The sequence below is a fragment of the Sinohyriopsis cumingii genome, chromosome 4, assembly GCF_028554795.1.
Source record: "Sinohyriopsis cumingii isolate HCF-2022 chromosome 4, ASM2855479v2, whole genome shotgun sequence".
Lineage (NCBI taxonomy): Eukaryota > Metazoa > Mollusca > Bivalvia > Unionida > Unionidae > Sinohyriopsis > Sinohyriopsis cumingii.
Window position 1 is genome coordinate 42259445 of NC_142964.1, and position 24446 is coordinate 42283890.

Below are 24446 nucleotides of genomic sequence, written 5' to 3' on the forward strand. Positions count from 1 at the left end.
TTTCATCCATATATGAAGCAAATAATGTTGATACAACAGCTGATTGGTGATAATTTCATTGGAGTCATGAAATAATAACCTTCCAGCTATTTTGGTCAATCAAGAATCGTCCCTTTGAATGGTTCTCTAGATATGGAGGTCTGAATTAAATGGATTACTTAATAGCAATGTTCGTGAAAATTGCCTTAACACTTGTAAATCTTCAGTCAAATGTAAACTAGAAAAATTTTACATGTAAAAAGTAATTACATACTCACATAAATACCTTATTATATCTTCCCTTTAGCATGACAAATGTATCAATAAAGCTGGAGACTTTAAAATAAAGATGAGCTGTGGCAAATATAATACTTTTGGACCAGATGAAAATTTACAAAATCTTTATATTTTCATGCTCTTAATTCCCCACATCTAATTCATATACACATGTGATAGATAGCTCACTGAAAAGCAACACTTCTACTAAAAAGTATTGCTGTAAAAGAAAAAGTCACTAAGAAATGGAGTCAAAGGTATCAAATATAGTTTTTTCGAGTGGTAAAACTAATTTTAATTATGCAATACTTACCTACCACTTTTGCATAGCTAATCTATTTTTGTGCTGAAAGCACTGTCCGTTCGATGTGAATACATCTTCCCACAAGGTGGAGAAAAGTCAGATTGACCTTTTGCACACCACTCTGTATGTCACATGGTCATGTGCAGAAGGTAGATATTATCTGTCATCTTTTCACAGATGACTTTACACAAGACATCAAAGCAAGGTAGGAGAAAGGTATCGGCAATAGCAGCAAGAAAGTAATGCATAATTAATTTTACCCAACCCCCAAAAAGACATTTTAATAGCAGCAATTACTTATCCTGCTATTATTAAGTAGCTGTCATTTGTCAGTTAGTTGAGTAGGCTGATGTTTTTGTCAAATTCAAACTGATCAAAAACAGAGAAACTGAGTTGTACTCACCATAGAGGGAGCGTTCCATCTATATAAGGTTGATGTCTCTCTGTGTCACATACTGTTCATAACAAAAGGCTACATAGAGAAACAAAAACATCAGATGTGTTGCAGTGCTCGGAATCTCTAATAGGCGGGAGAAACCTGCTGTTGTGGTGATCAACCTCCATAACTGGAGGGCACAACCAGTGGTTGCAGTGCTCCACCCCCCTAATGGGAGGGTACAGCCCGCTATAACAATGCTCTACCTATCCAAGAGAAGAGTGCAACCTGCTGTTGCTGTGCTCAACCTCCCTAATGTGAGGGTTTAGCCCGATGGAAACCTGAGACAGCCAGTGTCGTTAGACAAGGCATGAATCTCACTTCTTTGCCTTGTAGAAGCTAGAGTGAGTAGAAACAGTTTGAGTGTGAGGTCTTGAAAGGATGCTTTACTCAATGGTTCAGAGAGTCTTGGAAAATGACCCTAAAACACTAGAATCCATCTGGACATAAGGGAGCGGGAGACAGGTCTCTGGAGCTCAAAATAATTAAAATGACTGGCAAGGTGATGGCAGCTCAATAGCTCTCGGTAGTGGATACTGAACATTTTAGTGTTATAAAGGAAGGTAAGGAGATCAGTAATAGAAGTTACAGATGGAAAGATAGGATCACCAAGCATAGAAAATTCTCCATCTGGCATCATAGACCTTGGATATAGAAGCCCTCCTGGCCTGAATGATGCAACTGGCAACTTGGCCCGAAAACTTGTTCTGGTGGAGAGGTCACATGAGATGAGCTAGTAGTGAAGGTGGAAAATGTGTGGGCTGTGGTGGAGAAATGATCCCCAGTGAAGAGACAGGAGATCCCTCCTGTTAGGTATTGACCTGGGTCGATCAATCAACAGGTATAGGAGATCATTGACATATGATCATTATATCCACAGTGGGACGATGAGGATGATCTGAGCAGTGAAAGCTCTGACAGTTTGCAGAACTTGTGGTAGCAAGGTGGGAGGGCATAAGCGAATAGGTGATCCCGCTGGAAGCTGAATGCCTCCACTGCCCATGCTCTCTGATCCAGGACAGGAGACACATAAAAGGTAAGTTTGTTGTTGAAGCTGGTCGCAAATAAGTCCACAAGGGGTCTTCCCAAGAGGGAGAACAGGGACTCTGTTACTGAATGGTGAAGAGACCAATCTGTGAGGACAGCTCACTAACAGTCAGTTCTGGAACAGCTGTCCACTAATACATTCATCTTGCGCAGAAGGTAGTAAACTCAGATTGCAAAATTCACTGATGCTTCTGAGATGATGACTCTCCAGACCTACACGCTGGAGAAGTGGCATGTTTGCATCAAGGACATTACAGACATCGGCCCCTTATTCAGATGACGAACCCTTGCAATGCTAGAAATACTGCTTTCATTTCTAGGGTGTTAAAGTGGAGGGACAATTCTGCCAGAGTCCAAGAACCATGGAGAATTATGGTCTCTGGCTCCAAATCAGCACCCCAACTGCAAACTGACACATCAGCAAATAGGTGTGGGGATTAGATGTGTGCATGGGAACCCCCATCAGGAATCTGTCTTGATTCATCCACCAACGCAAACGGTGGTGAAAATTTGGTCTGCAAAGGGATGAGTTGATAGAGAATCTGAGTGGTTTCCACTTTGCAAGAACTGTAGGGAATGCGTATGGATACATCGTAATGAACCAATCAGCAGTGACATTCAAAGTTCAGAATGAAAGAAGAAAGATAAAGGAAAGCAGACAACAAGTTTATGCTTGTAGTGTCTTGAGGTGAGCCAAGATTTGATCTACACTTCCAGAAGAAATCAGATCAAGTTGGTTCGTGAGGAAGTTCATTCACACAAGATCAAAGTGCTAAGATGAAGCAAGTTTTCATTACTCGAGCAATAAGAGCACTGTATGATGCTGCCATGAAACTCACTTAGTTGTATGTAATGTCATACCACATACAAACCTGTGTATGCACTAAGAACACTGTAATGCATGACATAAACAACAGTGTTGACTTAGTGAAATTTGTCTGTTGCTTGTGTGATTGAAAACTAAGATAATTTACCTGTGAACTGTGTTTATTAAGGCAACGTTCAAATACATATGCGGTGTCAACACATTGCATGGGCAAACATAACAAGTATACAATGTGAAATTGAAGATAAAGGAAATGATGTCCTCAACGTTAGGCAGTGCCTACTGTTATTTTCCTTAGAACAAAGTACTTACCTATATCACAGTGTTTTTTTATATATGTAAGGAATGTGTATCCACCTAAACGATGGAGCATGTGGTAGCCGCAGAAGCCCTTTAAAAAACTAAGTTCTAATGGGGATAAGGCTATTATCCAGTTTCTTATAAAACGGAATAGACAGTTGTAACACTGAGACTAATGGGGATAAGGCTACTATCCAGTTTCTTATAAAACGGAACAGACAGTTGTAGCACTGAGACTAATGGGGATAAGGCTTCTATCAAGTTTCTTATAAAACGGAACAGAGAGTTGTAAAACTGAGACGAATGGGGATAAGGCTACTATCAAGTTTCTTATAAAACGGAACAGACAGTTGTAAAACTGATACCAATGGGGATAAGGCAACTATCCAGTTTCTTATAAAACGGAACAGACACTTGTAAAACTGAGACTAATGGGGATAAGGCTACTATACAGTTTCTTATAAAACGGAACAGACAGTTGAAGCACTGAGACTAATGGGGATAAGGCTACTATCCAGTTTCTTATAAAACGGAATAGACAGTTGTAGCACTGAGACTAATTAAAACCGCAGAAGAAAACTGCTTATTTGTGTTAAGTTGCTGCATGCATAATTTCTCTGGGGATAGTTTAGACAGATGTCTACACAGTATGGCATCAGGGAAAAACATGACAAGTAATATCTACCTTCTGAGCCTGACCATGCAAAATACAGAGTTGTGTGCAAAAAGTCACTCTGATTTTTCTCCACTCAGTGGGAGGATGTATTCACAATGAACGGATGGTGAGTTTTCAGCATGAAAATAGGGTAGCTTATGAACCAATAGTGGCAGGATAAATAATTGCTGCTATTAAAACTGTGATTTCTAGAGTTACAAGATTTGTCTTTTGTTATATATTACATGGGGCATTTACTAAAAGGATTTTAAGCTGTCTTGTGTACTGATAAATAGCAGCAGAAGAACTGTACAGAAGCCTATGTGTTGTGCAGTTAATTTCTTCGACCCTTAGCTGTGTAAAATTACCAAAATTAAAACAACAACTAAATATGTCAGCCTTTCATAAGCGATCATCTTTAGTATAAAATGTGATAAATAGTTTGTGGCAATAATAAAATGTCCAATTTAGGTTTAATTTTCGATAAGAAAGTCAATTAATAATAGTCTTTGGCAATTATACGATGACAATTTAAGTTTAATTTTCAATGAGAAAGACAATGAATAATAATCTTTGGCAATGTAGGTTTAATTTTCAGCATAAATTTAGTAAGCACTGAGATAGTACCATGAATTGAATCATATCTGGATCAGATAACCTGTTGCTCTAATTCTTGACTGTTACTTGGAAACTAAACAGTTTTGATACAGCTGTACTACCAATATGGCCATATAGTATGATATTCTAAATAAAATTCTCAAACTATCAATGTAAACCTTAATTTTGTATCTCACTGTCTATTAACAAAAAATAATTTCTCATATTTTCTATTAATTTCTTTTATATGAAACTGTTCTGATTTGGCCATATGTGCAATGGCAGAAGAATCTCTGAAAATCAGGAATCAGCTTATGTACACATAGGCCCTTTCCAAATGTTTGATAAACCTGACTTCAATAACAGCTGTTAGATATCATGCCAAGTCAGTTATTTAAACCAAATATTTGCAGTAAATTTTGAAGTTAATTATGGGTACAGTGGTATTGAATTTGAAGAGACATCTGCAAGATACATGCCACAAAGCAGTATTGTTTTCAATTGTGGTTTAGTCAGTTCAGTTCTATTTATTTACCTCTTTAGGTTTAAAATATGGCATCAATTCATTCTCTTTTCCATCTTCGTCTTTAAGTTTCAGCCTGAGAGAACAAGTACCTCTAACTGGCTTACCATACACGTACCTGCGATAAGAGAGATGTTCGAGTCATTAAAATTAGACTGCATTTATCATTCTGAAACCAGTAAGATGTTTTTTCTACATATGTTTGCTATGTCTTACTGGTTGCAAAAAGTTATCTACTTTGACATGAATATGAGTTTTTCATTTACTGTAGAATATGTAAAACACTCTGAATATTAACAAGAAATTCATGTTCAGTTTACATGCACAGAAGTTAGAATGTTAGCAAGTAAAATCAAACAGTATTGCATTACTGTTGCATTAGAATGCTCAAAAGCTTAATTCTTCAGTTGCCTGCATACTTACTGAGTGTATCAACCTTTTCTACTATTTAAAATGTAACAATAACTGTTTAACATTTAATAATAACTAATGTTAATTAATTTTTTTTCACAGAAAGCAACCACAGGGATTCAACATTGATGGCAAGATATATTCACATGGATTCAACTGATGGCAAGATATACTAATGTGGATTTAATATGGATGGCAAGATATACTCACATGGATTCAACATTGATGGCAAGTTATGCTCACAGGGATTTAACAGTGATGGCAAGTAATACTCAAACTGATCCAACACTGATGGCAAGATATACTCATATGGATTCAACATTGATAACAAGATATGCTCACATGGATTCAACAGTGATATAATAATGTGGATTCAACACTGTTGGCAAGATATACTCACATCAATTTAACAGTGATGGCATGGTATACTCACATGAATCCAACATTGATGGCAAGATATACTAATGCTGATTTAACATTTATGGCATGATATACTCACATGGATTCAACACTGATATAATAATGTGGATTCAACATTGATGGCAAGATATGCTCACATCAATTTAACATTGATGGCATGGTATACTCACATGGATCCAACACTGAGGGCAAGTTAGACACACATGCATCCAACACTGAGGGCAAGATGTGCTCACATGGATCCAACATTGATGGCATGGTATACTCACATCGATCCAACATTGATGGCAAGGTATACTCAAAGGATTGAAAATGATGGTAAGTTATACTCACATGGATTCAATACGATGGCAAGCTATACTCACATGAATCCCACATTGATGACAAGGTATACTCACATGGATCAGACATTGATGGCAAGGTATACTCACATGGATCCAACATTGATGGCAAGGTATACCCACATGGATTCAAAATGATGGCAAGTTATACTCACAGGGATTTAACAGTGATGGCAAGAATTAATCATCTTTTCAACATTGATGGCAAGATATACTCACTTGGATTCAACACTGATGCGTAAAGGCTCATCACTTTCAGATATGTACCGGCGACTAACACTGTTTATCTTGACCTCAAAGGTTGGAATTACTGAAAGTTACAAAACAAATTGTCATAGATCAATATTAATCTGTCTATTAAAGGAAAAATCTTTCCCAATTGATCGATTTCACTTATTTCATAAATAAACACATATAAAATCTACAACATATGCTCTGAAAAGAAATTATCCAACAAAATTAAATTTCTCATACCGGTAATCATTGAACTTACACCAAATTTAATATTACCCGTATTTATCGTATGTTTTCGGACACCGTTTGTTTTCGGACACCGATTTTTTTGTGGAAAATATAATATTTAAATGCCTTGTAAGTTTTCGGACATTGCTCTGCTATAATTTTTTCTACAATTTATGTTTTTGGACACAATCTAGGAAGATCTACTGCTTCGTTTTGTTGTAAAATCCACAGGGTGTTTACCATTAACTTAACTGATACAAAATTCGCTTCATTTGGTAGATAATTATTTATTGTGATCATGAACTTCCATGAACTAATATAATTTAAATTTTTTAAACGTATGTATATATTTATGTATGTATGTATGCAGATAGATAGATAAACATTGTTATATTAAGCCATACACAATAAGTAGCAATATCAAAGAATGAAAAGAAATATGATTTAATGCTGTAATATATTTAAATATATTATTCAATATCAAGTAGCTTGTCCATAATCTTTTGTAAGTCCTCGGGCAAAAAGCCCTCAAATTCTGTATCACTATCATCATCCATATTGTTTAATTGTTTGTCATTTCTGATCAGCGCGTTTTTATTTCCGCTCAGATTGACACTGCTGCTGCTCACCTTGAAAGATTAAATAATCATTGTGCGCTTTTCCTTCAATGTGTCCATGACATTTACAACCCAGTCCAATACAGTTTGTTTGCCGGCTGTCTTGATCCGTCCATTGCTGCTTTCATTAGATGATATTAATGCATTCGTAGCATCCCTGATGTATTCCGTTCAGCTGCGGCGGAGGTAGCTCTTAACAGGTTTATTGATGCTCACATCAAGAGGTTGCAATTTGGATGTGCAGCCTCCAGGTATTATTGCTGGCACAATGTTTCCGCGCCGCAACTGTTTCTTCACGTCATCAGTGATGTGAGCCCGGGACGTGTCCATAACTAATAGTGATCGCTCTCTTCTGGTGAATGGCAAATAAATTTCTTCAATCTATCGCAGCATTAGCGTTTCGTCCATCTATGCTTTCTCTTGAATTGCGATAATCCACCCTTTTGGAGCCTTCAGATCTAACTGTATCTTTCCCTTGAAAATAATCATTGGAGGTATTATGTCGCCAGAACCTGCAACAGCTAAAACAACAGTAATGTGTCTCTTCTCAACGCCAGTTGTACGAATCAGAACGCTTTTCGTTCCTTCTTTGTCCACCGTTTTCTCTGGCACAAGATCAAAGTACATTGGTGTCTCGTCCATGTTAATAATAAACTTATTGTCAAACTCGTCCTCCTCAGGTCTATCCATCATAAACATGTGGAACGAAGCAATCTTTTCTTTCAAATCCTTTGGTAAACGTTGGGCAAGAGAGGTCCTGCTTCTGAGCACAAAGTCATGTCTTTTCATGAAACTCTGTCCCCATGGCATATATACATATTCCCACAAAACTGACTGGAATTTGTAAGTCACGTTGAGTGAGCACCCATTGAGCTATTTTATCATCCATAGCTTGTCCATATGAAATGGGTCGTCCACACTTAGGCAAATGTCCGTTCAAGTTCAGATCGGCAGAAAAGTCAATTTTCATCCAGGTACTCACCATGTATTTCGGAATCTTGAATTTGTCTGCTGTAGGTCTAATTCCCAGACATTTTGCATTGATAACGATATCCTGCTTTTGCTTTAATGTATAATGTTTATAGTGACCACTTACAGAACCGGGTGGTGCACTCTCAGGTTCAAGATAATCAGACTCGTCATCTAGAGCAGCTTTCTTCGTAGGCGGTTTCTTTTGTGATGCATCCTCAGAATCATTAATTCGAGGTCGTTTCTGTGGACGGGCTACTGGCCTCTTTGGAGACGATTTCGGCAAGGGAGAGTCCCTCCACGCTTGTTGCATATCGTATGATAAACTTATCCATCAAAATTATTACAGTACTAACAATATTATGTTTCACAACGACAGCTATCCAGTATATAAACTTTTGATAGTGGTGGGTATTTTATTTATACTTTATATTTTAATAGCTTGATTGGCTAACAAAAATATGATTGGTTGTCAGTGTAGACATACATGAAACCACTTCAAACAGGTGTGACAGTTATTGCTTTGATTAGAAACCATGACCCCTGCTTTATATCATTAAACAATACATCGGAGAGTCGGTATGGATTAGTAAAATTCATTGGTATTGTGCAACAAAACAAACCCCTTATCCCTGAGACATTATAGACCAAGGTTTAAACAAAGTTATTGTTCTATTGGTAGTAAACCTCTTTGTAGATGATAAATATTGATTGTGGGTGCTAAATGTTCGGTACATCGTGTGCTCTTTTAATGAAATCCAGATGGCTGCATTTTATTTCCGATCACACATGTCAAAGAAATCCCACAAGTTTTATTATTAACAATTATCACCTAGACACCTTGAAATCTCCGACATACCGGTACATCAAAACAATCTTTGAGCAGTATTGTTTCGAGTCAGCAAGCTCTACTCATTTTGAAGCTATCCTCGGCTAGGTGGGGAGAAAAAAAGAAAGAACCACTACAAATAGACCACCTTATTTTTTTTTACATGCCAACATATTAAACACGTCGGCTCGTATATTGCAACTTGCTTGTTATTTTTACCCTTCCTATGCGTGCATACAACACTAACCACATATGGAGCCTCTCACCTTTGGTGCTCTAAGATTAGCCATCATACATGTACCGGTATTTCTACTCTCGATACTAATGTTTCTGTCATAAATATCTTAAAAATTATAATTCCAAAATCTTTTTATTTAGTTTGCATTAATATCTTAATTACACAGAAATCAAGCTTGCGCGCGTTGGTAATGTAGATTTTAATGATCACTGATTAGCAGAGGGTTAAACTGGATTGCAAGATTATATAGTAATATGGCGGTTCTTTTGGAAAATACGCACACAATCGTGGCTCTAATACATGTATGGCTGTGTTTTCTGGTAGATGGACATTTATCACATAGACAAAATAGGCAAGTAATGCCTGTTTTTCATTCATTATCCTTTCCGTGGTGCTTGACAAAATACTTGTTTTACTTCATGGCAGCACGTCGTCATGTGAGCTAACGGTAACTTTGTTACAGACATGGGGGGGGGGATAAATCTATCTTCAAATGTATATTTTTGGACACCTAATTAAAGAATGTGATATGTATTCGGACGACAAAAAAAAGTAATTATTTGTTGCAGTCCGAAAACATACAGTAAATACGGTATGTTAATTATATATGACCGAACCTTTTGAATCATTTTGTGAAATCATTCATTCCGTCTCTAATAAATCCTTATATCAGTATAAACCAAAGTCTGCTTCTGTTTTATCTCAGACACCAATCTTCCTCATGCACTGTATAAACCAAAGTCCATCATTATTTTATCAGACACCAATCTCCCTCATGTACTGTATGAATCAAAGTCCACCATTTTTTACCACAGACACCAATCTCCCTTATGCACTGTATGAATCAAAGTCCACCATTGTTTTATCACAGATCCCAATCTTCCTCATGTACTGTATAAACCCAAGTCCACCATTATTTTATCAGACACCAACCTATCTTCCTCATGTACTGCATAAACCGAAGTCCACCATTATTTTATCAGACACCAGTCTCCCTCATGCACTGTATGAATCAAAGTCCACCATTGTTTTATCACAGACACCAATCTCCCTCACGCACTGCTTCCTCTCATGCTGACTAAATGATGAAATATGTTACTTTAAATATACCACTCATACTTCAACCTCAAGGTCACTGCAAATAATAATATGACATCAAAGTTTGCTCTATTTTGATTGGTTCCATCACCATCCACTGCTTAAAACATTAAAGGACAATAATGTACACATATGATGGGTGCTATCAGATTCCACTGACTTACACAATATCTTACTGCCAATGTAGCTAGTCTCAACATGAGGTTCAGCTTGTGTGAGTAAACATCATACATTACCAATCACTGACAACATATTTTCCACCTGTCTGTCTTCTTTCTGTCCTCCAACCTATTCAGCCATTTGTCTGTGCTTTTAATTAAAGTTAAAAAAAAAACCATTTAACGGATGTGGAGGAAATTCCTGTCCCCCTCCCCACTGCAACATTTAATATTTTCTTTGTTCATGATATTAATTACTGGCATTATATCAGTTATCGCCTAATGAACTAAAAAGCCCCTATTTTGCTTGCGATTGATGTTTTCATTTGCTGTTGTTGTTATTTTAACTATTCAAAATTTAATTAGGAATTGTCTCATCACATTAACACCAAGGAATATCAGAAAACGTCATATGATAAAACAATTATTTACTTTTGAATTAGGGTGCTACAGAGACTTGTTAATCCCAGCAAATTGACATTCAATGCAGTCTAATTTGGACCATTTTTATCTTGATATTTATTTCTTGTTCTATCATGCAACCATAAATCTCTCATTAAAATATGCAAGAACTTTTACATAACATTTTCCATTGACTATAAAAAGTATTCTCAAATCCACTAAAAAATGTTCTTGACGGCACATTCACTAACTTCACCTACTCAATGAGGATAGCACATGAAGGGACTAATGTTCTACTGACCAAAAAGAAATTCCAAGCATCCACTAGTCCATTTCTTGTCATTTATTCTTTTTAACTGCAATGTGCTGAAATCTTCTCAAATATTCTTGAAAAATTCAAACCAACCGAATTTGGAAATAGGAACAGCTTCCTAATGCCTGAGTTGATATTTTTACAAAATGACATTAAGTAAAGTAAATAAATCCAGTATACCTCCAAAACCCGAGACAATATCTTTGACCTTAAAATATGTCAGAATGCAGACTATCAAGACCTTACAATAAGTCAGAATGCAAACTATCAAAACCTTACAATAAGTCAGAATGCAGACTATCAAGACCTTACAGTAAGTCAGAATGCAGACTATCAAGACCTTACAATATGTCAGAATGCAGACTCTCAAACTGTTATTGGAATGCGAATATATGCTGTACAAAGTCAGGTCAAATTTAATTTGCAGGTGTATCATTAAGTTCATAAGTTGACTGAACTACAAAAATGAAAAGAAAGACCTTTTGATTTGACCCCATGCTTGATTAGGTCTGATGTTCAGAAACCTTTATAAAGTGCAGATGAATTGGTGGTCAAAAGTATACCATTCTCATCCATAACCAATCACATATTCCAAAAAGTGAAACTACCATGTCAGTACCTCCATTCTTGTAAAAAGAGGTGATAAACAATTGCATTCAGAATCAGCTATATATAATAATAATAATAATAATAATAATAATAATAATAATAAAGAGGAAGAAACCCACATCAGTTTTGAATCAATGTAAAAGGAAATAGCAATAATATTGGACATGTGGATTAAATGTTTCCTAATCATTACCAGTACATGCCAAAATCGGCTTTCTGCAAATTTTCTAACACTGCATTGTCAGAGAAAAGACTCAAAGTCCTATAGAAGTGTCAATATAGCTTGAGCTATTTAATAATGGACAAGATAAATTTAAGCGATATTGGTAATTTATGAACATATGCTTCCTGTATAAAAACTACAAGTTATTGAAATACAAAATACAACCAGTTAAAATGTAATATCACAGTAAATGATGTCCATGTGTTAATGTGCTTATCATTTGCAATATTTACACCTTTTCCCAAAATAACTGCTGGATTGTTTCACAACTATTTGAAATACTTCTACCTCAATGTTAGTTTTTAGGAAAACCCCATTTTTATTGGCCTGTAATTCTTGCATTCATCAAACAGTATTCTCCACCTTTGCATTGTTTGTATTATACAAGAGAAAGGGTGGGCACATGCAAAATAACTTGTAACTTACATACAGCTAAAGTCAAGATGGTACACACAGACAATACCTTAGTCAATACCTTAGCCAAAATAACTCAAGTGCAGGCAGGCAAATAATATTAATTCATCACTAATTCACACAATATTGGGCCTGTATCAAGTCTGCACTTGAGCATTTGAAAACCACTGAATGGATGTCACTTGCTTGTGTACAGTGTGATACTCTGACAGCACCATTTCAACTTTGGATGTGGTCTATAGCTTTTCATTTTTTGATGTATTGTGAGCATTGAAATGTTATACTTTTCACACCCTATTTATCTAATTAAATGTGAAAAACAAGAATTAATAGGAGACATTGGTCAGTTACTTCCCCCTAATAATGAAGGCAGTGCTTTAGTCAAGTAGGTCCCTTGTAATTTCATTTTACTTTGTGTATGTTCAACTGATACTCATGACTTTCTGAAACGTGCTTATCATGTCTCAATAAAAAAGCATATGTTTCCATTAAAAAGGATGGTCAAATTGATTAGTCAGTGTGAATGTAGTGTTTAAATTATTCAAATGACTACTTAAATATCAATATAATAGCTTGTCCAGCATTTTTACGTTTTCTATACTGTGATCATTGAATAACATTTCTTGTATCATGCATTTTGCATCTTGGAATTTCAATGCTCTTTTGTGTGCAAAGTTTTGTAAATAACAGAGCTGTCGATTTATCTTCCTGTCTGCAATATGCTGTACGTATACATTCATCACACATGCCAGAAATCGCTTTAAATTATAGATAGTGACATGAGTGATTTGTAATTGCATTCTTCTTGTTTCGCACCACACACCATCACACTGATATTGAAATTTACACCAAGTATGATTTATTATTATTATTATTATTATTATTATTATCATTGTTTTGGTGCTACTAATATCCTTTCAGTAGTGAAAGAATAATAATAATAATAATAATAATAATAATAATAATAATAATAATAATAATAAATAATACCATATTTACAGGCCTATAAGTCGATGCAAAGTATAAGTCGAATTAGCAAAGTTTCCATCCGTCAACCATAGCAGCAGGGAGGGCGAACAGACCTAGGGGATCCGACAAAAAATAAATCTTCCAGAGAAATCTAATCCGGAGAAAGGTTTTATTTATCGAATAGAGGCTTCCTGAAAGAGTTACATCGCTATTGACCCCCAATCCGAAAATAAACATTTTGTTCGAAGATACAGCTGCAGAATAACCTGTTCATGATTTTTTATTTTGCTGATTACATTTTGACGACCGACTGTTGGTAGGCGCCCTCCCTGCTGCTGTCGTGTCTAAATGGAATTTTAAGATTTTAATTTCAAGATACAAAATGAAAATAAAATAACATGGATGTTGGAGAATCACTCAGCTCGAAAATAGCACGAGAGCGACTAAAAGCAATAGAAGAATATCTACCAGTGCAAAAGAAAGTCAAGAAGAAAATACAAGCTGTTAAAAGAGCAAAGGAAGGATTCGCTGAGACAACGCAGGAATTATTTAAGCCAGTGACCAAAGCAACCGAAAAAGCTTTCATACTCGACATAAAAGATCCTGAGGCAGCGAAAGAGGCAGTAAAGGAAGGAATTCTACCTTTGCTGAAAAGAATTGAGAAACAAACTATCACTAAGATTCGTACTGCCGACAAATTTACCGATGATAACGTAACAAGAATAAAAGCGATAGTTAACGTTAACGCTCTTGCTAAATTCGCCTTTGAATCATTTGATGAGCGAAGAAACATGTTAAAACCTGAATATGGTAATAGCGTTCCTGGTCGTGAAAAATGGTATAAATGGGTTTACTATGTTTATCGTAACATTGATAGAATTGATTCTGGTTTCGCTAATTATATTGATACGATAAAGAGGTTTGGGAAGCCACCTCAATCTGTGTCACGACCTCTACCTGTGCAACCGCCTCAACCTGTGGAACAACTTCAATCTGCAGAGGAACCTGAATTTATACCGCATACACTGTTTAAAAAGACTGTTCTTCAAGAACTCAAAGATGAGACAAAAATGGCCGAGATAGCTAAAAAATACGATGATGGAGATAAATACCTGAAAAAAAAAACATATTAGAAAAGACTATTCAGAAGCAGAGTGGGTTAGGGATGTATATTTTGCTTCCAAAAGATCAAAGATAGAACCTGAAAATCCAGATTTTTTAAAATTTTACAGAGAATTAAAAGCTCAGATTATACAGGAAGGATCACCCAAAACAACTGAGGTAGAAAAAGAAGAAAAATCACGTCCAGATATCCCAGAGGACGAATCGAGGATGAGTGGTGAGGTTGCATCTAAATATTTTATTCACAATGTTTTAGCTGATATTAAGAAAGATGAAAATGAATTAACGAGATTAGCCGCATATGAATACGAAAACAGGAATAATTATTTGAGAAAAGAATATCACAACGAACGTCTAAATCTTGATGATTGGATTTCTCTGTTATATTTTGCCAGTAAAAATGAAGATGTTAATCTCGAAGATAAAGGATACGATGATTTCAGAGATATAATTCACACCATGATAAAAAATAGGGAAAAAGAAAGATTAAAAAAAGAAGAAGAAAAAAAATCAGGATTTTTTGGATCGTTTTTTGGTAGCGGATATACCATCTGTCCTAATAGCGTTGTTAATGATGTATCTCGGCTTGAGATTCTTTTTGGTGGAAAACGAGCTGGAAATAATTCACATGAGATAGTCAATGAAGCAACCGATATCTGTCGAAGATTGTTTCAAGGAAAAATCTTTGACGTAGCTATTTACCGCGATCTTATTGATGAACTCGTAGACGATCATCACAGTGATTGAATAATTGGATTATAAAATAAAATGATCGTGCATAAGAGTCATCAGAGAGCGATACAGGCTCGTATCATGAATTCAAGGTTACCTGTGTATAAACTCAAATACGGATCGGGGATAGGTGATTCAATCATTAAATTTTTCACTCGAATAGCTCCTAAGGTTGGTCCGTTAGCTAAGCAACTATCGTCGAAAGCCATAGGTGTTGCTCGCGACAAAGTCATAGGTACTGTTGGTACTGCTACCAGTAAAGCATACGACGCTATTAAAGATAGAATACTGCGATTGGTGAGAGGGAAACCAAAGCCAATTGATAAATTGCCTATTACGGCTGAGATGCCTGGCGACGTCAGTAAGATTATAAATGAAGCAGCTAATCAAACACTAACGTCGCTAGCGTTACAACAACCACAGTAGGAAATAATCAGTACCTCTGCATTTGGAGGACGTCTTCGTTTTAGACGATAAAATATTTTGTTAATAAAATGTTCTCGCGGACATCTAATGAAGCTTTCAAACTGGATGAACCAGCGGAGAGAGACGATTCAGTGAGAGATTATCAGTATTATTCGTACGACGCGATAACACCAAACAGTCCCAGTAGAACTGAATTACAGGTACAAGATACAACAAGGTATTTTCTACCGTGTGAGGCATTTATCGAGGTTGTTGGTAAGATTGTGAAAAACGATGGTACTGATTACGCCGCCGACGTCAAGGTTGGATTAGTCAACAACGGCATTATGGCGCTATTCAAGAGTGCCGCATACATGATGGATGGCAGAGAAATCGAATCAATTAACGACAACGTCGACGTGGCAATCACAATCATAGGCCTAGCGAGATACTCAGATGATTTCACTAGATCGGCTGGTCCTAGCATGATGTTTACCAAGGATAATGCAGATGCTGCTGATATTAATCCATTTAAACTTGTGCAATTTAAGCTTGATACTGCTGCTGATGCGGTAGCAGGAGTAACGATAGATAAAGCAACCGCGGTCTTTTCGGTGGCTTATGATTCTAATGCAAAGTATAATCTTGGATTTACCGCTCGTACAGCTATGTTATCAGGTGACAGTAAAAGATTTTCATGTGCTATCCCGTTGTCACACATCTTTGGATTCTGCAGAGACTTTAGAAAGGTCATATTTGGAGCTAAACACACGGTTGTCTTTTATCGAAAAGGCGACAGCAACGATGCTATCTGGAGGACGGGACCTGACAACGGCAAGGTTGTATTAGAAAGACTAACTCTGTGGATGCCTTCGATGACACCATCGATAGAAGAAGAGAGAAATTTGTTATTGTTTATGAATCAAGGTGGTAAATCAGTGATGTCGTGGCTAACGACGTACACAGATAGCATCCAGAATAACATCAAGGGCAATTTTACCTGGCATATAGCATCTCAACAAGGTGTATCTGCACCAAGACATATCTTTGTGGCTCTTCAACAAGCTGGTCGAGTAGGTGATCAAACTAAAACTCATATGATTTTTGATCATTTTAATGTCAGCGATGTATCACTGAGGATAAACGGACATCAAGAGCCAATTGAAGAGATTCGGCTAAATTACGCAGATGGTTTAGTAGCACGTGGTTATCATCGTTTATGGAGCTATATGGGTCGAGATCAAAATATTGATACTGGATTGCAAATATCTCAGCTAGATTTCAGAAATTTCTATCCGATCTATTATTTTTCACTGGAACATATAGATTTGATAAAACAATCTGTCGTTGATATTCATTTTAAAGCCAGAGTCGGTCCACTCAATGCAGCTCAACCTAATGTAGTTACTCAATACAGAGCCATTGCTGTTATACTCAGCGATAGAACCATGATCCTCGAGGGTATCGAAGGCAGAAGGAGGATCATCTATGCTCCTGGAGAAAAAATGTGATTTAAATCAATCGTAGATTTTATAAATGTCGTACGAACATGTCAGTGTGACTCTGACTCAGGGTCAGATAAAAAAGCTACAATCGGGATTAGCGAAAGAATGTGGAACAAAATTAACGCTGAAACATAATCAGATTCAAGGTGGTCCAAATAAAATATCAATAACAAAAACACAACAAAAGCATTTTGATAAAGCTAAATCATCTAACACCGGAGTACAAATTGCGTTATCTCCAGCTGCTATAAAGAATATGGTTAAGGTAGGTGGACTTTTCCCATTATTATTCGCGTTACCAGCATTGATTGCAGCAAAGGCAGCTGCGTTACCCGCATTAGCCGCCGCGGCCGCACCAGCTATCGCAAAGGCTGTAGCACTGGGTGCTGCTGGTGCTGTGGGTTCGAAGGTCATTGATAAAGTCGCCGGCGGCAAATACAATAAAAAAAAGGACGAGGACTCCGATTACCAGGGACACCACCATGGTACTACGGGAAAGGGATTCCTCTGCCAGGAACTCCCGCGGTGTGGTACAGAAGATAACACCGATGTCGAATTACGATCTAATTAATGCTGTTAAAAAACAAAAAATAAAATTTTTCAGAGGAGTGTTTATGCAAGATCAATTACCAGCTCGTCCAAATAAATACGAAACAGGGATTATAAATCTCGACAACAGTGCCGGACCTGGTACTCATTGGATAGCGTACGCGATAAATCCGCGCGAGATTATCTATGCTGACTCATACGGGTTAGCCCCACCTGTAGAGTTTTTAAAATATGTAGCTCAGCTAAATACTCCAACGTGGTACTCTACGCTACCAACACAAACACTAGCCGATCCTCCGATTTGTGGTGATGAAGCAATCAATATTTTATCAGCGATATCTAAGTCACAAAAAACGTATCATAAAACAGTACACGAGTATACATCAAATAAATTAGATCAGCAACAAAGAGTATAATTGTTGACATCTACGGTAGATCTCTGTTAACAAGAACAATAAGAAAAATACTGGAGAGAGAAAAATTTGATACCGGTGATTTATCAAGATACGCTACGAAGGACGACGTTAACAATATTTTATCGCTGGCGGAATCAGATCCTGGTGAGGTTGCTGTTTTTCAGGATGAATATGGAAAACTAAAAACTAGCAACGTAAAGATAGGTGATATAATCAAACGAAACGAATACGACGCTCACATAGCTGATTTTAACGTTGTTAAAGAAGACACCAGGAAAAATGCTAACGCCATCGGGAGAAATCGCGGAGATATCGAGCTTATATCCGTTCAAATGATTCAAAAGGCTGGATTGGATGAAACAGATAAAATCAATAGAAAACTCGCTGTCATTAATACCTCTGTTGATGGTAAAATTGATTTTAACACGATTCCATCAGCGATGAAGGATTCATTTATCAATCTAACGCCTGTTATTGCATCAGGAGTACTCATCTAGGAACATGCAAAAAATATATCTTTTAAATACACATCACCTGTTACCGGCGCATACAGAATAAATATTTTTTCCTCAGAGAGATTCAGAATCAACTGCGATAAATATAAATGGCGTCATGGTACAGACAGATTTCTCGGCGTGCTAAATATTTTGTTAAATAAAGATGTCGAAGAGATATTTAGATTCGAACCCGCTGTTGCTGATAAAGAAAAATATGTACCACCAACAGTGCCAGTACCCATATGGTGGTGTATAGAATTCATCGCTGAGGTACCTTCTTCATTTAGTTTTTGATAGATAGGTATAATGGAATACAGATACAGTCAAGCTCGTGCATGGCAGATGTCGCTGAAGAGTATCATCGACGTCTATCAGGTAAAAATAAAAAAATATCAACGCAGATTGGTTATCATTGATGTTGCTGTTTATTCTGTCTCGGCGGTCATAACCGGCGCTGAAATAATCCTATCTGCGTTAACGATGATAGCCCCTGTTGTTATCACGGTTATTGTTTCGACAACCACCACGTTAGCTGGTATATTCGGTATCATAACAAAAAAGATATCTTCGTGTACCAACACGAAATTAACCACGTACAAAGATAAACTAAACACAGCAACAGCAGCATACTCCAAACTATCTTTGTTGTTATCAGAGAGTCTCAACGACGGCGTTATATCCGACGCAGAATACGCGTTGATATCTAAGATTTACAATCAAGCGATTAAAGATATCAATATAAATAATGACCGAGTTACTGCAACAGATTGCAACGAACACGACGGTGACAAGAACAACGATGATCTCAGCTAGCTCAACTAAACCTGAATTCAGTATAATTTTTCCTACTCCTATCTCTATCGACGAGATAGCACTGGCTCAGTTACGCGTTTATTACAGTTGGCCAAATATCAGATCAAAATCATTTGGTGGACTGCATTCAAATAATTCCTTTGTTTTTGCTTATAAAAACAAAGACGATGGTACTCCTGATTGGAATGTGGTTGGATTACCAGCGGGTAGTTACCAGATCGATCAGATTAATGATGAGCTGATACACAGAATAAAAAATATAACAGGATCCGATCCAGGAATAAAGATAACTGTACACGAACCAACATCAAAATCGATTATTGAAATAAGCTCGAATTATCAGGTAGATATCTACGCAAGTTCAATAAGGACCGTATTAGGTTGGCCTGAGATCAAACCACCAGAACAACCGATACCGCCAGAGCCTAAAAAATCTGATTTTATCACGAGTGGAAAAATATTTATTTCCGATCAGTATGAAACCGAACCACTCCATACGTACAGAAAATATGGATCATATGGTAAAAGCAACCCAAATTACATAAATGCGATACGAGAATACAAGACAAATCGAAGCGGATGGAAAACTAAATTTGAATTTAATGAAAATAATCCATCCTGGAGATTTTCTGTTGATATTATCCAAAATAATGCTTGGGTAGGAACTGAATCTGTAGAATTTTCACAAATAACTGAATTACTTAAAGGTATTAATAAGGATTATGAAGAAAAAATGCAAGAACCAAAAAACTATTTTCAAGAGTGTATTTATGATGTATCAACCTCATATGATAAAATTGTTGAGATCATAAGAATATTGGAATATTACATGTACGATATTGAGAGTATCAATTATTTTCTGGTTCAGGCATTAATTAATGAAAAATCAAATAATAAACAAACATTTTTAACCGCATATTCGCTAACTGAGGCCGATTTGTCAAATTACAAATTTCCAGGATACAACGTAGATGAATTGAGAAAATCTCTCACTAAAACCATCGATGAGATGTTTTCCCAATTACACGCAGCATGGAGAAAAAAATCACTGCTACAACCATCATCTATTCTTAAACGCGACAATGCCGAGGATGGTACCGGCAGGCATCTATCACCTGAGATAGTCAATATAACCACCACCATCGCGGTCAATCTTAATTGTGATATCATCGAAAACAGCTACATCGCTGATGCATCCGTCTCTAATCAGGCGAAACAAGGATTTGTTTTGTATTCATTTTCACCAAAGGATCCACCCGGATTTTTGCTGGTGCAAGAACCAATCAATCCTGTTTATCTTAGGTGTCATAATAGGATGTTACAGCATGTAAATTTTTCACTGACTGATCAATCTGGACATCTACTCGATAAACGCGGAGAAACGTTGAGTATAAATCTGTTAATAAAATCATAAAAAATAAAAAATATTTTTTATAATCTGTAGATTTTCTTTTGTAAATTCAGTGAAATTTGACTGTTTTGGTCGATTTTTTGACTGTTTTGGTCGAGTTTTTGACTGTTTTGCTCAGGATGAGTTACCCAACATGGTCATTTCTCTAATTGATTTCAATTAGAAGAGACACAGGAGTCAATAAAAACAAGTAAAAATCAACCAAAATCAACCAAAAACAAGCAAAATCAACTCAGAAAACAGTCAAAAAACAGGCAAAATAGTCAAAAATCAATGGTTTGTATTGGCCCTTGTATCATCTCTAATTGAAATCAATTAAAGAATCGGGTATCCTACTCAACCAAACTGATGAGTGAAATCGACCAAAACAGTCAAAAAATCGACCAAAATGGCCATTTTTTCGTCCAAAATAACCCAAATTCACTGAAAATAACAGAAAAAATAAAATATTTACAGAAAAAAATAAAATATTTACAGAAAATAAAATATTTATTGATTTTCAATATCTATCAATCTCCGCAGTTGTCGTGCACGTGTATCTATTGTCTTTTTTGACTCGTACTCATCAGATAACGATGATCGAATCTTTTCAACGACACGTGCTAACGGAGCAAAATCACCTATGCCAGCTTCATCAATATTAATGAGCGATTTGTACATCGCAGATTGTATTTGTTTATGAGTCTGTATTCGGACGACAGAGTATATCTATTTTCTTGTTTATGTTGCATGATGGTATCAAAATCTGATACGATCTTATCAGAATCTAGATCATCTGATAATTGTATCTCTTTGATTTTTAATGCCTCAATAGATTTTATTATTTCATCGATAGTTTCTTGATTCATATTTATAATGATTTTACTTATCTAATATGAGAGGAAAGTAAGAAAATTTGATCCAGCTACCGAATTTATATGAGAAGGTTGATTTTTGTATTCCTTCTGCAACAAACCGTACTGAAGCTACATTAATTCCAAAATTTTTTGCGGCCGAACGCATAGATTGAAAATATAATTCCTCGTTTGTTTCTGTGTTAATTGATTTAACAGCTTTAGAAACTTTGTATCCACCTACGTCGCCTTTCTGTAAATTTTCACTCTGAGTAATAGCCTGAAAATTTTCAATGGAATTATTTAGTTCGTCTCCGTCAATATGATCAATTACTAATCCATGTCCGATTGGTCCGTAAAAAAACATTCATAAACGAATCGATGATTATAATAATGTTGTGTTTTACCAATATTAAAACGAAGATAACCAGTATTATTAACGTTGCCAACCTTATTTTTTGTTTTGCAACGTCTGACTGTACCATCAGCTGATGCTTCATAGCTATCAATCATCAAATGTTTCATGAATATGGTATTCATTATATAATATTCCATTTGTCTAAATCAAAGTTTGTCTGAGAACCTACTCAAATAATCCTCCTCACACTTGATAGCGATATTACTATTGGGTGATTTTTTATCGTAGTGTCTTTTTAACTCTTTGTATCTTTTTCCGCCGCATCCTGCACATATTCTAGTTTTTCCTCGTATTCCAATGCTACATCTGATACATCTCGTAGGACCAACTCCACCTCGCTTTATATAAGCTAAATGTATTCCGCAGTATTCTTTTCTACACGATCTGCCGCAACAAGTAAACGAACCAACCATGAGCCATTTGCAATTGTTCATATTTATTTAAAGATATACTTGTTTAAAATATAACAAAATCATTGTTGATCTCGACGAAGCAGAATATATCATTGCTGAGCTAGATCAGGCTAAGAAAGAATTTTACGATGATGGAGCAGCTCATGTATGGTCGACGTGGAAAGCAGCTGATATTGATAATACGATGAACGATACAAGAGCTAAAAAAATAATTAACTCACTCAACAACGACAAATATATATTCAGAATAAAATTTATTATAAATAACGAGAACGACGTTTGGATTACTCGTGATAAACGCGATCCAGTGATAAACGGAAAAAAAATCTGTCACGGTGAGTAATAATTCCAAGCCAGGATTATTGACAGGAATAGATAAACCGTATTACGTACGAGCTTATCCTGTAGCGGCCGTTGTTTATGGCATTTACAGACTGAATAAACCTGTTGCTGAGGATCTTGCTAAAATGAAAATGTCAGTGAAGATAAACTGTGTAGCTGAACGAGTGATAGAACATTTTACCAACATAAAACGCGGAAACGGCCTAACAGATTTAAGAAAAGAAAAAATAAATGACTGGGCGGAGTCAGTTGCTGATGGTGCATCAATAAGCGACGTTGCTGTGTTATCAGCGAAATTGAAATTCCCTATAACGGTGAAAACGATATCGGGTGAGATATTATACTCATCCGCGTATAAATCCAAAGGATCTCCTATCGAGATAATTGATCACAATTCACATGCTTGGAGTAACGCAGTAACCGTTTTCCCTCGGAATCGTGTCATTAAATTCTATTCTACCACAGAAAATTCTGTGGGGAATATGTTCGATTTTATTTACGAGGTGAGTAAATCAGATCCTGTATCTGTTTGGTTATTTTCTAGTGATGATCAATATGATCAGTTTGTCAGACCTAATGGGGATATGTATCGAAGTGAAAAATTACACGATTCTATGACGGAGATAGCAGAAAAATACTCAGTGAATGAAGAATTATTGGTAAATTGTTTCACGATTCCGTCTGTTGTTGTTCATGCAGCAAGGGAGAAAAATTCATGGAAACCAACCAGAAAAGATTTTCTTAAGGATATCCAACAGAGTTGCGTTGAGTATGGTCATTTTGGATTATGGAACACAAAATATAATTTTATTGATATGATTTCGTTTGATATGATAGCGTGTTATCCAGGTAGTTTCTTAGGGATGGGAGAATGTAACAAATATTTCACTCAGTTTGGTCATCCGTGTGATGAAATGACCAGGATATCAATTAATGGTCTGTTACCAGATTTACCCCTGACAGGATTCGCTAAGGTTATGTCATTCAAGTCTGCTTCAGGATTACATAAAATATGCTGCGTTTGGTTTGGAAGACATCTATCAGAACAACGTTGGGTTCCAATAGTTTTATTGAGATATATGCTAGATTCTGCTATGTTAACATCGCTGACGGTCAGCGAGGCGATTATTTCGTATCAGAAACAATCTGACGTCTGGCTACCAACTGAACATGATGACGCAAAGGATTTAGGTAGAAAAATAATCGGCAAATTCACTCAGGGTGGTGCTTATGATCATCAGAGACGTAATTGTAGATTGATCATGGATGAGGCTGAGTTAGATTTTATAATCGCTAATACCGCTGAGAGAGGAATATTTTGTACCAGAGAAGATATTTATGTTGCGGATGGAACAAAACTCGGTACCGTGGTCAATTATCTTGAGGGAGAATCACCTCAGCATGTTCATCTAAGATCCTCGATGTTAGCTTATGCTAGTATAAATCTTTTATCGATGATAAATAAATTTCCTGATACCGCGGTTAGAATAGTACAGGTTCTTTTTATATTGATAAAAAATACCTACCGGAGTTAGAAAAACTAATCGGAGACGGATCATGGGGTACGTGGCGAG

The 24446-nt window shown here is 36.3% G+C and overlaps 1 protein-coding gene across 1 annotated transcript in view; it reads right to left on the reverse strand.

Moving 5' to 3' along the window:
- The window catches only part of LOC149801053 (complement C4-B-like), a 148005-nt gene that overhangs the window by 13611 nt on the left and 109948 nt on the right, over window positions 1-24446 (reverse strand). The window contains exons 7-8 of the mRNA XM_089956763.1: window positions 6335-6425; window positions 4956-5061 (exon numbers count right to left, since the gene is read on the reverse strand). Coding sequence (XP_089812889.1) covers window positions 4956-5061; window positions 6335-6425 — 197 coding nt within the window. The remainder of the gene's footprint in view (window positions 1-4955; window positions 5062-6334; window positions 6426-24446) is intronic.